This window comes from Mastomys coucha, chromosome X, assembly GCF_008632895.1.
Source record: "Mastomys coucha isolate ucsf_1 chromosome X, UCSF_Mcou_1, whole genome shotgun sequence".
NCBI classification, from domain to species: Eukaryota; Metazoa; Chordata; class Mammalia; order Rodentia; family Muridae; genus Mastomys; species Mastomys coucha.
The window spans coordinates 79459331-79474119 of NC_045030.1; the positions used below are offsets into that span (position 1 = coordinate 79459331).

Below are 14789 nucleotides of genomic sequence, written 5' to 3' on the forward strand. Positions count from 1 at the left end.
AAAGAAATGTTCAACATCCTTAGTCATCAGGAAAATGCAAATCAAAATAACCCTGAGATTCCACCTCATACCAGTCAGAATGGCTAGGATAAAAAGTTCAGGTGACAGCAGATATTTCCAAACTCTTATAGCTTTTACTTTCTAATAGTATATGTTCCTTTTACAAGGTGTAAAATGATTTCTGGGAATATACCTTAAATTGAGATGGAATAAAATATCCAAAAATTCATCCGGCAATCATTATTATTTTGCATTTATGACTCTAGGTTTTCTTTTTATTTATTAAAAAAATTAAGTGTTTGGGCGTTTTGCACCATGTGTACCCAAGAAGGCCAGAAGAGGGCAGCAGATCCCCTCCAGCTGAAGTGGCAGACAGGTGTGCGTCACCATCTGGCAGCCGAAATTAGAAACTGGAAGAGCAATTTGTGCTCTTAACCAATCTCTCCCTTTATAAATTTTAAATATTTTAAACATTGTTTTAAATCATTTTGACCATGAATCTATATTGTTTTCGTGGCTTGTGTCTTACGTAGCATGAAAAAATTTTCTAACAAGTTTCATGAATAATTTTATACTTTCTTTAGAACTGTGTTTCTCCTAGGCACACATTCTCAGTATTTCAGATGTTACGTATTTAACCATTTAAGATTTAGTTTGAAGCCATTTACTCTTTTGCTGTGGGGCTTGAGATGATACTCTAGGCTCACAGTCTGGGCAAGAGCTCTCCTACTAGCCACATATACATTCCTGATCCTCTTTGATTTTGAACAAGAATTAACCATAATTTTGCTATTGACAGAATTCAAAACCAGATGAAATTATTGCCCAGACAAGTGTGTGACATATCTAAATTTTAGGAGTTTTACAAGGGATAAAAGACGTTCTTAAGATTTTTTTTTCATAAGCAGAGGAAATAGTCTGCATGAGATGCTGGTTTAATACTCAGCAACTCCCCTCCATCTAAAAAGTTTTATCAAAAGCATGTTTTATACAAATCATTTTCATTTCATCATTGGATACCTGCCATAGCCAAAGACATTGAGAAGGACAAAGCAAGCAAACAACAAACACAATTCTAAATATCTTATGGTGGTATCCTACAGCATGCTTTAATTTTAGTAAAAGTAATATTTTAAACCATAAAAAAATCTGCAACTAACGAGGATGAGGAAGTAGGGGCCATCTCAGAACAAGACAGAAGCCTGGGATAAGGGAGGCACCCAAGAATCATTGGGAGTGACCTTAGCTGTGACTCACAGCATTGGGTATATGGAACCTGTCTCTTGAAGCCAGGCAGGAACCCAGTGGAGTGACAGAGACACCAACCCACCCACAAAACTTTCAACCCCAAATTAATGCTGTCTACAAGTAATGAAGGTATAGGGGAGGAAGCAGAGACTGAAGGAATGGCCAACTAATAAGCAGCCTAACTTGAGACAAGTTAACATGTTGACAAGTTAACATGGACAAGCACCAGTCCCTAACACTATTAATGATACTCTGTTATGCTTGCAGACAGGAACATGTTGTCCTCTGGAAGGTTCCATTCAGTAGCTGACTTAGATAGATGCACACACCCACAGCCAAACACTGGATGGGGCTTGGGAACTCTTTTGGAAGAATAGGAGGAAGGATTGTGGCCCTGAAAGGGATAGGAACTCCACAGAAAGAGCAACAGAGTCAACTAACCTGGACTCTTGGAGCTCTCAGAATCTGAATCAACAACCAAAGAACATACACAGGCTGGACTTAGGCCTCCCCAATATATGCGTCAGATGTGCAGCTTGGTCTTTGTGTGGGTCCTAAACAATTGGAGCAGGGGCTATCTCAAAAGCTGTTGCCTGTCTGTGGGATATGTTCTTCTAGCTGGACTGCCTTGTCTGGCCTCAGTGGGAGAAGCACCTAGCCTCACAGAGACTTGAAATACCAGGGTTGAGGGATACCCAGGAAGGCCCCCAAATTGCTCAGAGAAGGAGGAGGGGGATGGTGGAAGGATTGTGGGAGGGGGTGACTGGGAGGGGGCAGTGAGTTGGATACAAAGTAAATAAGTAAAAAATAAAATTAAGTTTAAAAAAGTACACCTGAGAGCTCTAGAAAAAAAGAATCAAGTATATCTAAGAGTAGAAAAAGTCAGGAAATAATCAAAATTGGGGCTGAAATCATTCAGTTAGAAACAAAGAAAGCAATACAAAGAATCAATGAAACCAAGAGCCAGCTCTTTGAGAAAATCAACAAGATAGACAAACCCTTAGCCAGACTAACTAAAAGACAGAAAGACAGTATCCAAGTAAACAAAATCAGAAATGAAAGGGAGAGCTAACAACAGACACTGAGGAAACTCAAAGAATCTTTAGGTCTTACTTCAAAAGCCTTCACTACACAAAATGGGGGAAATCTCAGTGAAATGGACAATTTTCTAGACAGAGACCACTTACCAAAGTTAAATCAAGATCAGGTAGACTATTTAAACATCTCTATAACCCCTAAGGGGGAAAAACAGTCATTAAAAGTCTCCCAAACACCCACCCAAAGCCCAGGGCCAGATGGTTTTAGTTCAGAATTTACCAGACTTTCTTTCTTTCTTTCTTTCTTTCTTTCTTTCTTTCTTTCTTTCTTTCTTTCTTTCTCTCTCTCTCTCTCTTTCTTTCTTTCTTTCTTTCTTTCTTTTTTTAAAGAATAGAATATAGTTATAAAAATACACAACCTGTTAACTGTACTCAGTAGCACAAGTCATTGTAGGAACATTAAGTGATACAAAAATATGGAAGAGCACAAGTTATACAACTCACTCATATAAAGTTCAGAAACACTGTCAATTAAAATAAGGGTTGCCTTGGGATTATGATGATGGCTGGGAGGACCCATAAGGAGAGTGGTGACATCTGGGTGACTATAGTCATTCTCTATTTTGTTGTTTCATGAGTATGTGATTTTGTAAAGTTTCTTATATATACTTACATAGTTTTCTCTATATATGTTATACCTCTAAAATTAAAAGTTTTTTGTAGAACATGATTTTAATATTTTCAAGTTAATATTCAACAAACAGAATAAGTATTTTAAGATATATTTCTTTGTCATGTCTCCCTTTTCATTTCTGATTTTGTTAATTAGGATACTGTCTCTGAGCCCTCTAGTTAGTCTGGCTAAGGGTTTATCTATTTTGTTGATTTTCTCAAAGAACCAGCTCCTGGTTTGGTCAATTCTTTGTATAGTTCTTTTTGTTTCCACTTGGTTGATTTCAGCCCTGAGTTTGATTATTTCCTGCAGTCTACTCCTCTTGGGTGTATTTGCTTCTTTTTGTTCTAGAGCTTTCAGGTGTACTGTCAAGCTGCTAGTGTAAGCTCTCTTTAGTTCTTTTTTTCTACCAGACTTTCAAAGAAGAGCTAATACCAACACTTCTCAAACTATTCCCCAAAATAGAAACAGAAGGAATACTGCCAAACTCATTTTGTGAGGCTACAGTCACCCTGATACCTAAACCACACAAAGACTCAACAAAAGATTCTCAGACCAATTTCATTTATGAACAATGATGTAAAAACACTCAATAAAATATTAGCAAACTGAATCAGAGAACATATCAAAAACATCATCCATCATGATCAAGTAGGCTTCATCCTAGGGATGCAGGGATGGTTCAATATATTAATGTCGTCAATGTAATTCACCATATAAACAGACTGAAAGAAAAAAAATCACATGATCATCTCATTAGACACTGAAAAAGACTTTGATGAGATCCAACATCCTTTCATGTTAAAGGTATTAGAGAAATCAGGGATACAGGGCACATATGTAAACAGAATCAAAGCAATATACAGCAAGCCAATAGCCAGCATCAAACTAAATGGATGCGAGTTCCTGATTAACTGTTGGTGATTACTGTATATATTTGATGCCTGATGTATCACACTAGATGATTTTGGTAGTGTTTTGGTTGTTTTCATATTATGTTTGTCAGCCAGGATTGTTACATTGAGCCAAAACTTAATATGGTGCTCATCTCATTGTAGTACCACTCCATACCACTAAGAGATGCCCTTCTCCAGGTAAGTTCTATCTGTGTTTGGCAGTGATTTTAGAGTTGAGGTTTTCTGCATAAGCTAACCAGTTTCCTACCAGTTGATTGTCCCAAATACTGTTAAATTGTGACCCCCCCAAATGGAAGCTTTTGTTTTACTTTTAAACATACACAAATCATTTCAAAGTTAGGCAATGTAGAGTTATAGTTTGGGAATGTGATAGAATTAAATTTACATGTGCCCAATAGCTTGGTTCCCAATAATGTGAAATCATGGGAAAGGACTTTAGTAGGGTAAGTGCCTGGTTCTGTTTTAAAGCCTTTTTGTTGTGAGCTTGCTAAAGAGTAGGGCCGACATTTGGGTTCAGTATGTACAAGTGAGTATTGGTATATGTCCCAATACATTCCAAAAGCATTAGAATCCCATAATGGTGGGGTATCTGATTAAGAGATATTAGAGATCAGCTATCTCAAGATGAGACTTCTGAGAAATCCTTCACCTTATGGGTGGTCAGACAGAGTTGTCCAAATTATGGGAAATTAATGAAGCCTAAAACACAATATATACTGTCATTGCTCATTTTTAAAATCTGTTCCTTCTTGTTTTCTAAATGGGAAGTATATACTGTCATTAGATGGATTAAAATATGGCTTGAGAGGATTAAAATATGGTTTAGTTGTTATTGTTCCTGTGTCATCCTTATTGTTGGATACCTCAATTTTTACGTGTTCATAGTCCTCATCTTTTTCCATCTCTGATGGGTACCAGAATTGGTATAAAGCTGACTTCCATAGCTGTGCTACTTGTAAAAGTTCCATCAGAGTATTAGCTTTGAATAATTAAAAACTCATCTTGTAGGATGGGCATCCCAGCAGATGAAATGTGTTGATCAACATCAACTTTATGTGTTTGTTTTAAGTATATCCAGTGGTCTGCATAAATTGCTTTTTTTGTGTGTCTTTCTGTTATCCTCCAGATACTTTCAACAATTAGTATTGCTAGATGCTTTAGTAGGATTATTGCATTTTTCTAGGTTGGTAAATCTCTTAAGTTGTGGGTTATAATGCTTACTATTCTGCATAGCCTGTTTGCATTTATTATCATGTGCAGCTCAACAGATGTGGTGGTTTAAATAGGAATGGCCCACATAGATTCATGTGTTTGAATGTTTGGTCATAGGGAGTGGCACAATAAGGAGGTGTGGCCATGTCGGAGTAGGTGTGGCCTTGTTGTAGGAAGTGGGTCACTGGGTGTGAGCTTTGAAGTCTAAAAAGCTCAAGTCTGACCAGTGTCAGACTTGACATCAGTCTTCTGCTGTCTATGGATCAAGATATAGAACTCTCAGCTACTTCTCGAGCATCATTTCTGCCTGGATGCTGTCATGTTTTCCATTTTCCATCATGATGATAATAGCCTGAACCCCTGAACCTGTAAGTCAGCCCCAATTAAATATTTTCCTTTATAAGAGTTGCTATGGTGTCTTTTCACAGCAATGGAGACCCTAAGACAACAGGTTTATGTGCCCATTCTGTAGCATTCCAATAGATGGCTATTGTTATTATTAAATCTGATGGTTGCATTAAGCCCTTTCATCCTTCTACAATATTGGGGAGCTCTGGGGAAATGGATATAGTGGGCTAGGTCCAGATGGCTGCAGTGACAGTAGTGGTAGTAGTTTCAAAGAGGGCCTTCTACCTATCATCAGCACAAAGAGAGATTTGATCCACTTCTTTCTCAGTGTTAGTGTGTGGTATCCCAGTAGGTGTGTGGTGCTTGGAGAGAGATGTTCATAGTATTTGATATAGAGCCAGTTCAAAACTGAGGTCAGTAAGACTACAATTAAGGCAATACAAAGTGTGATGAGAGTGATGGGGTGTGTATTTACCACTAGGTCTTAAGATCTAGTTTCATTTTTGTCTTCCAGGACCAAACCAAAATCTGCTCCCAATATGAGGTTGTGTAGTAAGTACAAATTTGTTTATAAGTTTTAGAAAGGTTATTATGCTTTAAAATAATGGTATATCTGGTAGTTCTTCTCCTAACTGAAATAAGTCTGGAACAAAATAACTTATATCTGGGAGGCCAAATCTCAAAACCAATTTGCATATAAAGTGAGTGGAACTGATAAAGCTTAAGGTCTGTGCAATTAGTCTAATACTATGTCCCACTAAGTTGTGTGAACATTAATTTGAAGATGGCAATGCCACCTTTATCTTTCATTTCATCTTTCAACCAATGTGCCACTGAAGCAAATAGTGTAGTCAGTGCCTAATATCTCCAGGTGTTATTGGAGGTGTTGCTGAATTCCAGATGTTGGAAAAGAACAAAATATTATAGATAGGCTAAATCCCAGCTGGGTCAGGGTATAAGCTGTTTTATTAATAAAAGCCGATTGCAGGTTAAGTTAATCAGACAACATTAATTGTCCTTTGACTATAGCATTACATCTCTCATATTTCCTGATGTTCTAGGGCTATATGGTATATAGAAATTCCATTAGATATCTAATTATTTGCCAGTTCTTGTGTCATTTTGCCTGTGAAGTATGGGCCTTTGTCAGTCTATTCTTATAAACTTAGGACAAAGGCCATGTACCAGAATCAAAGATTGTTCATGGAGGCTTGCTGTGTAGGGTACGTCCCTAATGGCCATGGAGCCCTGGCCCCGCTGGCCATTTTGGCTGCTGCTGCTGCTGCTGCAGCTGGCCACATTGCCATCCGAGGGCTAGCAGGTGCTGGGAACTACGTCCTTTTGGTCAGCAACCTGAACCCTGAGAGAGTCACACCCCAAAGCCTCTTTATTCTCTTTGGCATCTACAGTGATGTGCCACAGGTGAAGATCCTGTTCAATAAGGAGAACGTGCTTGTGCAGATGGCAGACGGCAGCTAGGCCCAACTGGCCATGAGCCACCTGAATGGGCACAAGCTGCACGGGAAGTCGGTACGCATCACACTATCAAAGTATCAGAGTGTGCAGCTGCCTTGGGAGGGACAGGAGGACCAGGGCCTGACCAAGGACTATGGCAGCTCACCGCTGCACCGATTCAAGAAACCAGGCTCCAAGAACTTCCAGAACATCTTTCCACCCTCAGCTACCCTGCACCTCTCCAATATCCCACCCTCTGTGTCAGAGGATGACCTCAAGAGCCTCTTCTCCAGCAATGGTGATGTGGTCAAAGGGTTCAAGTTCTTCCAGAAGGACCGCAAGATGGCACTGATCCAGAGGGCTCCGTGGAGAAGGCAGTGCAGGCGCTGACTGAACTGCACAACCATGACCTGGGCGAGAACCACCACCAGCGAGTGTCCTTTTCCAAGTCCACCATCTAGGTGCCTGTGGGTCTGCAACAGCTTCCACCATTCCAGAAAAGCCACTTTAAAAAGCAGCGGAAAGGACTTTACAGACCAGAGATTTTATTCTTTTAAAGAGAGATCAGTTTACCTGTTTTTTTAAAAAAATAAATCTAGCCCACTTTGTCATGGCAGGAAATGGCTGTGGGCCACAGAGGCCCAGTCAGTCCCAGCACCATGCCTTGAGGGGCTCAGGTGTGAGGCCACAATAGTGCCCCAAACACAGCTGCTTTCTGTTCCTTACAAACCAGTGTGCCTCATGCCTGCACACCCATCCTCTAAGGCCACCAGTTGTCTCTAGACCTACAGATGAGTCAGGTGGCCTATACATAGGCTCCCCAATGTTGTGCAAGAGCTGGGGCCACTCCCCTACACCCTTATAATCAAGTGACATGATTCTCCCATGTCCCTGGCCAGCCCAGAGGGCCCAGGCCATCCTCAGCTGCAGAGCCTCATTGTGACCTTTGTATTCTATTCCACGTGGTCACAGACACCTGTGCCTATCAATATTTCCACTTGACCAAATACCTGAATCTTTTCCATTTATATGCAAGATATATAGGTTTAAGTAACTTTTTATAGCAATGATACAATTGTATGTGTATACGCTAAGCTACTGTGTTCCCTGCACGCCTTCCTTCTAGTGACCAACTTGCAGGTGGGCCCAGGCCAGGGCTGGAGAAAATGCTCTGAGACTTTTGAGTTTCTACCTTCAAATTTTGGACCAAAGTTTTGTTTTCTGCCCACCTCTGACTATGCCCAGTTGAGGGGCTGATCTCTAGGCCTTAATGTCCCTCCTGGACACCCACCTCTGTCCTAGCCTGTTTCTATGGGAGGGGTTCCCTGCACCCTGGTTCTGTGAAAGGTGTGGAAGAGTGTAAATATTTATGATTTTATGCCTGTGGGGCTGAGGTGGTGCAGCATTTTATGGTGACAGATGTATACTTTGGTAATGACTACAGGCTCAGTATTGTCCTGGAGCCAGCCCTGGCCACATCTACCCCATCCCAGATGGTGTATTGGGGGAGGGAGAAAGACCTTTCCATTAAAGCAGTTTTATAACCTTTGCCTTCCCTGAGCCCTTCATTCTGAGCTGTAGGCCAGGCTGGGCCTGGATTCAATAAATACCTGTGTCTTGCAAAAAAACAAAAACAACAAAAAACAAAAACAAAAACAAAAACAAAAACAAAACCCAAGAAACAAACCAAAAACCAACCCCCCAAAAAAATAACAAAAAAAACCCTTCAACCCCAAATGTGCTCTGTCTACAAGAAGTGTAGGGACAAAGAGCAGAGCTGGAGGGAATGGCCATCCAATAACTGGCCCATACTGAGACCCATCCTGTAGGCAAGAACCAAACCCTGACACTATTCATGATACTCTGCTATGCTTGCAGACAGGGACCTAGCATAAGTGTTCTCTGAGAAGTTCCATCCAGCATTCAATGGAAAGAGATGTAGACTCACACCCAAACATTAGATGGAACTCGGGGAGTCTTACCAAAGAACTGGGAGAGAAACTGAGGGACCTGAAGAGGAGAGGGACTCCACAGGAAGACCAATACAGACAACTAACCTGTACCCTTGGGGGCTCTTGGAGACTGAACCACCAACCAAAGAGCAAGCACCAGGTAGACCCAAGTCCCCCTGCACATATGTAGCAGATGAGCAGCTTGGTTCCCAACAGGAGGGAGGGCTCTACCTGAATCTGTTGCCTGCCTACCTGGAGATCCCATTCCCCTAAATAGACTGCCTTTTCTGGGAGAAATGTGCCTAGTCTTGCAGACCTGATGTGCGGTAGAGTGGGGGATAGGGGGTGTTATCTAGGGGGACTCCCCCTTCTCAAAGGAGGAGAGGAAGGAATGGGGGGAGGTTTTACATGAGGGGGTACTGGGAGGAGAGGATCAGCTGATATTGGGATGTAAAGTGAGTAAATAAATACATAAAAAAGAAAAATCAAAGAATTTAACAAATTTAGAGCTACTGTTGGTGCAGTTTTGGAGGCCTCCAACTAAGGTATGGCTTGAAACTGTTACTTGCTGTGAAGTTTTGACTGGCCTCCAACATCCTCATCTCTGTATCCTAGGTGCTAGGATTACTCTGTGTCCATCAAGCCAAGTTGAGGTTGGCTAGGAAGAAAGGATGCTTCCATGTGCGGATGGGAAAACATCACTGCTTTAATTGCTGAAGACTGAAGTACTGGTAACTCTGAGAAGCTGAGTACAGCTCCCCTGGTAGCACTTGTATTTAACCTCCTCCAGGTTTCTACCCTCCGTAGTAGATATCCCGGAATCACAGGTGTTTTGTTTGTTTGTTTGTTTGTTTTGTTTTGCTTTTTGTCTTTTTTTTTCCCGAGACAGGGTTTCTCTGTGTAGCCCTGGCTGTCCTGGAACTCACTCTGTAGACCAGGCTGGCCTCCAACTGAGAAATCCACCTGCCTCTGCCTCCCAAGTGCTGGGATTAAAGGTGTGCGCCACCACCGCCCCACTCTGCAGGTGTTTTTGAATAATGCATTCTTACCACTTTTTCTGGCTCACTCTTGTGACTTAGGTTATGTCCACTCCCCATCTTCATGATATCTGAAGTTTGTAATACTTTATCCTGGGCGCTAATATTCCTCACAATAATACACTTGCTGTTACAGGGATGCATACTCATTTCCTTGATTAACCCAACTTCATTTGAGCTTCAACAGTTCTGCCTCTGAGAAATGGACACCAACTACTGTTGGTGACTGGATCACTGTGGTCATTAACCGTGGTCAGTGACTTATGTTTTATGGTGTTACTCCCTGTATTACAGGAAAAGTCAAGGAAAGACATGAAACAGATTTTTTAAAACATACAAACTTTTATTAAACAAACCTGGACTCAATAATAGTATTTTATAAATTAGACAGCAGAAAAAGTTTTCCTGGGGCAAATATATAGAGATATAGATAGATATATACACAAATCACAGTGATTTTTTTTTTTGTAATTATGCATCAGGATTAGAAAGTAAGGAAAGAACCCAGGCTTTTTCATTCAGCATGATAATTTCAGGCAAGCTGACAGATGCTCAGCAGCAGGGGGGTACACCTGCGCAGTGCATGTGGAACCTGTGTTATAGCAGGTCAAGTGGTGAGCCCCGCACTCTGAGAAGTATGGAGGTTGACAAGGGGGTTTCAGTCTGACCTGTGAGGACCAGAAGTACTGGGGATACTCCTGCTCACTTCCTTTAAATCACATAGGTAATGATGTCTATTACATAACCAACTGGAGCAACTCCCCCACCTCCCAAATGACAGTGTGAGGTCGGATGCAAGGTTGTGAGACTCGAAAGGCAGATCCTCCCCCTAAACTGATAGGGACACACACAACTTAATGGGGAGACCCCCCCACTTACTGATTGGGTTACCTACCCACACATAAACCCTGACTTTGCATTATAATTTTCAGGTGGTTTACAGTGTGTCTGACAAATAAGAATAACAGGTGTCAGATGTTCATCAAATGCTTCCTATGGAGCTTCATCAAAAACAGTAACAAAAACAAACAAAAAATCCCAGGAAATCAACATATTTCAAATCTACAGTCAGGAGTGAGATCCTTTCTGAGATTTTCACCTCAACATCAAGACCCACACAATGCTAAATTTTCACTAGGGTTCACCTAGCAACACAGTGGTGATTGGTATGTTTTGGTCCAATGTTGGGATATTTGCACAGCCCGAGGGTCCTGTGAACAGTATTTAGCCATCAAATCACATTTTACAGTGTAACATGTAACAGCTAGTTCGGTGAGATAAGCACCAATCCACAGCACTTAGTACTTTGTCTGTACTAAACATTAAAAAGTCAGTCTTAGTTGAAGAACATGGAAATTTGTTTTTAAATTATTATTGGCTAGTGATTATCTTTTATACTTGGTTAGAATCAAGCTACCACCAGAGGAATTTGAAACTTATTAACTATCCCATTGCTTCATTAGAAGGTGCTGGGTGCACAGTTCTCCCTGGACTCAGAGTCAAGAATAGGACATATTTCCCTTATCCTTTTTCATGGCTGCTTTGGCCCCACCACCCCTTCCAAATTTATTTTTTTTTTTGCATGTTAACTACGTGAACTGCAGAGGATCGAGGTTGGGTTCCCAGTATCCGCAGGGTGGTGCACAACTGCCTATAAGTCCAGCTGTAGGGTCTCTGGTACACTTGCTGTCTGTGTGTACTGCAGTCATATGTACACACAGAATTAAAAATATTAAAATAAGAAAATTATGATTCCTATGTGCTGTCTGATGTCACTGCAGTGACATCATGTGGTATAATTTACAGCCTGATTAGTGGTTTTTAATTTGATTTTTAGGATTGGAGTCAGATTGCAAAGTGCATTAGGAGCACACAGAGGGTGCATGCACATGTGTGATCTTCCCACATGTGTTTAGAATTAAGGCAATGTTTCCTATGCTAATTTTACATTATTTCCTACTTAATAGCAAACAACTACTGACAGGACTTGATTATAATCCTGCATTCTGTCTCCTGTATGTGTTTGGTTGTTTGAGGTACATAACCCAGTTAGTTTGCATGTTGGAAAGCACTGAGAAAGCTCACCAAAAATACAGCTCTGTACAAATTTTCATAGAAGTTCCCGGCCTGGAACCTGAGTTTTCACGGATGGACATGGCTGGGAGAACAAAGTTGAGATGGTGAGAAGAAAATGCCATTTACAACAGAGGAGAGAGGGGCTTAAGGGGTGGATCCTTAAAGTTCCCTTTTGGGGATGTGGGTACATTTGTATTATCATAAAAAGGCAATCTTTGCACCCAGGTTGTCATGCTGTATGCAGAGTTCTGGCTTAACTTTAGGAAAGGATATTTTACTGAAAACATCTAAACTGGAAGATTTGAGGAAAGCCACACATTTGTGCTGTATCTGAATAAGGGTCTGCGGGGTATGTGGCTTCCTGACTTCCAAGTTTAAAGTGACCAGAAAAGAACTAACTAAACAAACAATAACTAAATAAACAATGTACACAAATGATTGCAAAATGCATATAAAGGCATTTTAAAAATGCATATATCTCACCCTTTTTTCTTTTTGTCTGCAGGGCAACAGATTGTTCAGAAAGCTTTGAAAAATGAACATGTCACAGGCACATCAAAGTGCCAAAATTTCCAGTTTGCACAATTTCTGTGCACATACACACTGACAGCCATAATCAAATGGGTCAAATTCAAACTTAAAAAGTTCAGTAGAAAAAAACAACCAACCAACCAACCAACCAACCCACCAACCAACCCACCAACCAACCAACCAACCAACCAACCAACCAACCAACCAACCAACCAACCAACCAATCAAATTCACAGCACAAACACAAGATTCATGAAGAAGGAGAAAGCCTACAGTTTAACAGGTTTTGCGAAATTCTCACTTGGGCAGGTTTCTAGTTGTTGAAATGAGGTTGGGTTCCAAGGCTGATGATTGTGTTGACTTTGAAGGAACTGGGATACACACACCAAACCTTCTAGTTTCACAGCAAGACACAGGGATGTACAACAAAAACCAGGTCTGGTCTTGGTTTGGTGTGGATGTCTTCACATGCTTCTGGCAAAGAAAAAGACCAGGGCAGTCAGGGGGGCGGGGAGGGTTCAGAGATTAGCAACATTTACTACTGACTTACTTGACAATCATATATAGTAAGAAACCCTGCAGACTGGTTAACTCACCATCCTCAGTTGCACTGATATTATTTTTCTCAACTACTTGGTAAAATCAAAGCTATCCTTGGCTACATGACACCCTACTTTGAAATTCAGAAAAAAAAAAGTTTTACCTTGCAGGCATGAGTTCTCATACTCAGAAGTTTTTGAATATTTCCAGGTCTTTGTCAGATACCGAAGGGGTCTTGTTCAATTCACTCTCTGGATAAGTCTCAAAGTTGGATATGTCACCGTCACCCGATAACTTGGGCACAATGGGTGGCTGAGAGTCACGCCAAATAAATAAACAAAGCAACAAAGAAATAAAATAAGCAGATGAGGAGACACTGGGGAGCCCAGTGGGGACATGTAGTGCCTGTCACTTGGAACGTAAATTTTGAGAGGCTGAAGGCACTTCAGTACTGTAGCAACATGGTGTATATGAACACAGAAACAGTACACACACATAAAGCACTAAATAAATGACGATAAACCTCTAGTAAGTTAATTTGGAAGACTGAGACACAGTAGTGGGAGCTCACTGGGTGGTTAGGACCATATATGATGCTGTTCATTTAATTCAAGGGTATATGGTATTCCCACCTTCAGTTTTTTCTGTGGCACAGACTCCCACTCCACTCCTCGGAACCACCGGTGCCGCTTGATGTCTTCTGCCCCATTCTTGAGAGGAAACATACACACTCAGTAAAAAGCATTTGAAAAAAAAAACCCAATGTGTGTGTATATATGTATCATGTCTAAAATCTCCCTCTAATAAAGCGGTTTAAAAATAAAGTAAGTGGCCAGGTTTGGTGGCACATGCCTTTAATTCTAGCACTCAGGAGAAGGAGGCAGGTGGCTGGCTAAAACTTTGATGCCAGCCTGGTCTACATAAGAGATTTCCAGGATAGTCAGGACTATGTAGTGAGACCCTGTCTTATAAATAAATACTCTAAAAAAAAATAAAGGATAATAAGTCAACCATGAGTGCAGGCATCTGCATGTCATCCCAGTCCTGGGAGCTGAGTGGGTCACAAGTTCAAGGTTATTCTCAGCTACTACATAGTGATTTTGATTATAGCCTGGGCTACACAAAAATGGCAAATAGGGGCCAGAGAGATGGCTGCTCTTTCAGAGAACCCAGGTTCTATAAGGTGGTAGACAACCTCCTCCAACTGCAGCTGCAGGGGACCTGAGCCCACTGTCACAGGTAATGAACAAACAAACAAGCCAAAACTAATTTAACATTGAGCATGCTCTGGGATCCTCTGAGTGGATGACATCACCGTCAGTGTGCAAACTGGAATGCTCTAGCATGACTCACCTTCATGTTGCCCAGGCGCCGGGTCCTGTCTACCACCAGCAGCTTCTTGATGAGGTCCCTGTGTGAGCAGAGAGGACTCTTCTTGAAAATGCCAGAATCAACTCAGGCGCTAATCCCACTCACACCACCACACAGTATCTCCATTGTGGGAAAAGGGCTTATCAGGATTTGTGGGGAGCTGGGCAGGTAGGTAGCTTGCACTTTGGGTTCCAACCCCTAACAATGACCTTAAACCCTTGACTTCCAGCCTCTACCTCCTTCGTGCCGGGGATGCAGACTGGCATTCCATTTACATGGAAAGGGATGGAGCCTTTTTATTCTCCATCCCTTATTATTCTCCTGTGTATTTATTGTGGATAAAAGACAAGAGAATGCAAAGGATGGTAAGGTGGATTAAATCAAAGACATGG

General features: G+C 41.3%; 1 protein-coding gene and 1 pseudogene across 2 annotated transcripts in view; one reads left to right on the forward strand and one right to left on the reverse strand.

Annotated features, from left to right (window-relative positions):
• The first annotated feature begins 6614 nt into the window (after window positions 1-6614).
• Window positions 6615-7366, forward strand: LOC116083088 (annotated as a pseudogene).
• Window positions 7367-10402: 3036 nt separating this feature from the next.
• Prkx (protein kinase X-linked) overlaps window positions 10403-14789 on the reverse strand; it is a 31246-nt gene continuing 26859 nt past the window's right edge. The window contains exons 6-9 of one of the 2 annotated variants that reach the window (XM_031364780.1): window positions 14380-14437; window positions 13659-13736; window positions 13190-13338; window positions 10403-12957 (exon numbers count right to left, since the gene is read on the reverse strand). In XM_031364780.1, coding sequence (XP_031220640.1) covers window positions 13213-13338; window positions 13659-13736; window positions 14380-14437 — 262 coding nt within the window. In that variant the 3' untranslated portion in view covers window positions 10403-12957; window positions 13190-13212. Of the gene's footprint in view, window positions 12961-13189; window positions 13339-13658; window positions 13737-14379; window positions 14438-14789 lie in introns of both variants that reach the window. The other variant, XM_031364773.1, reaches the window with a different exon arrangement.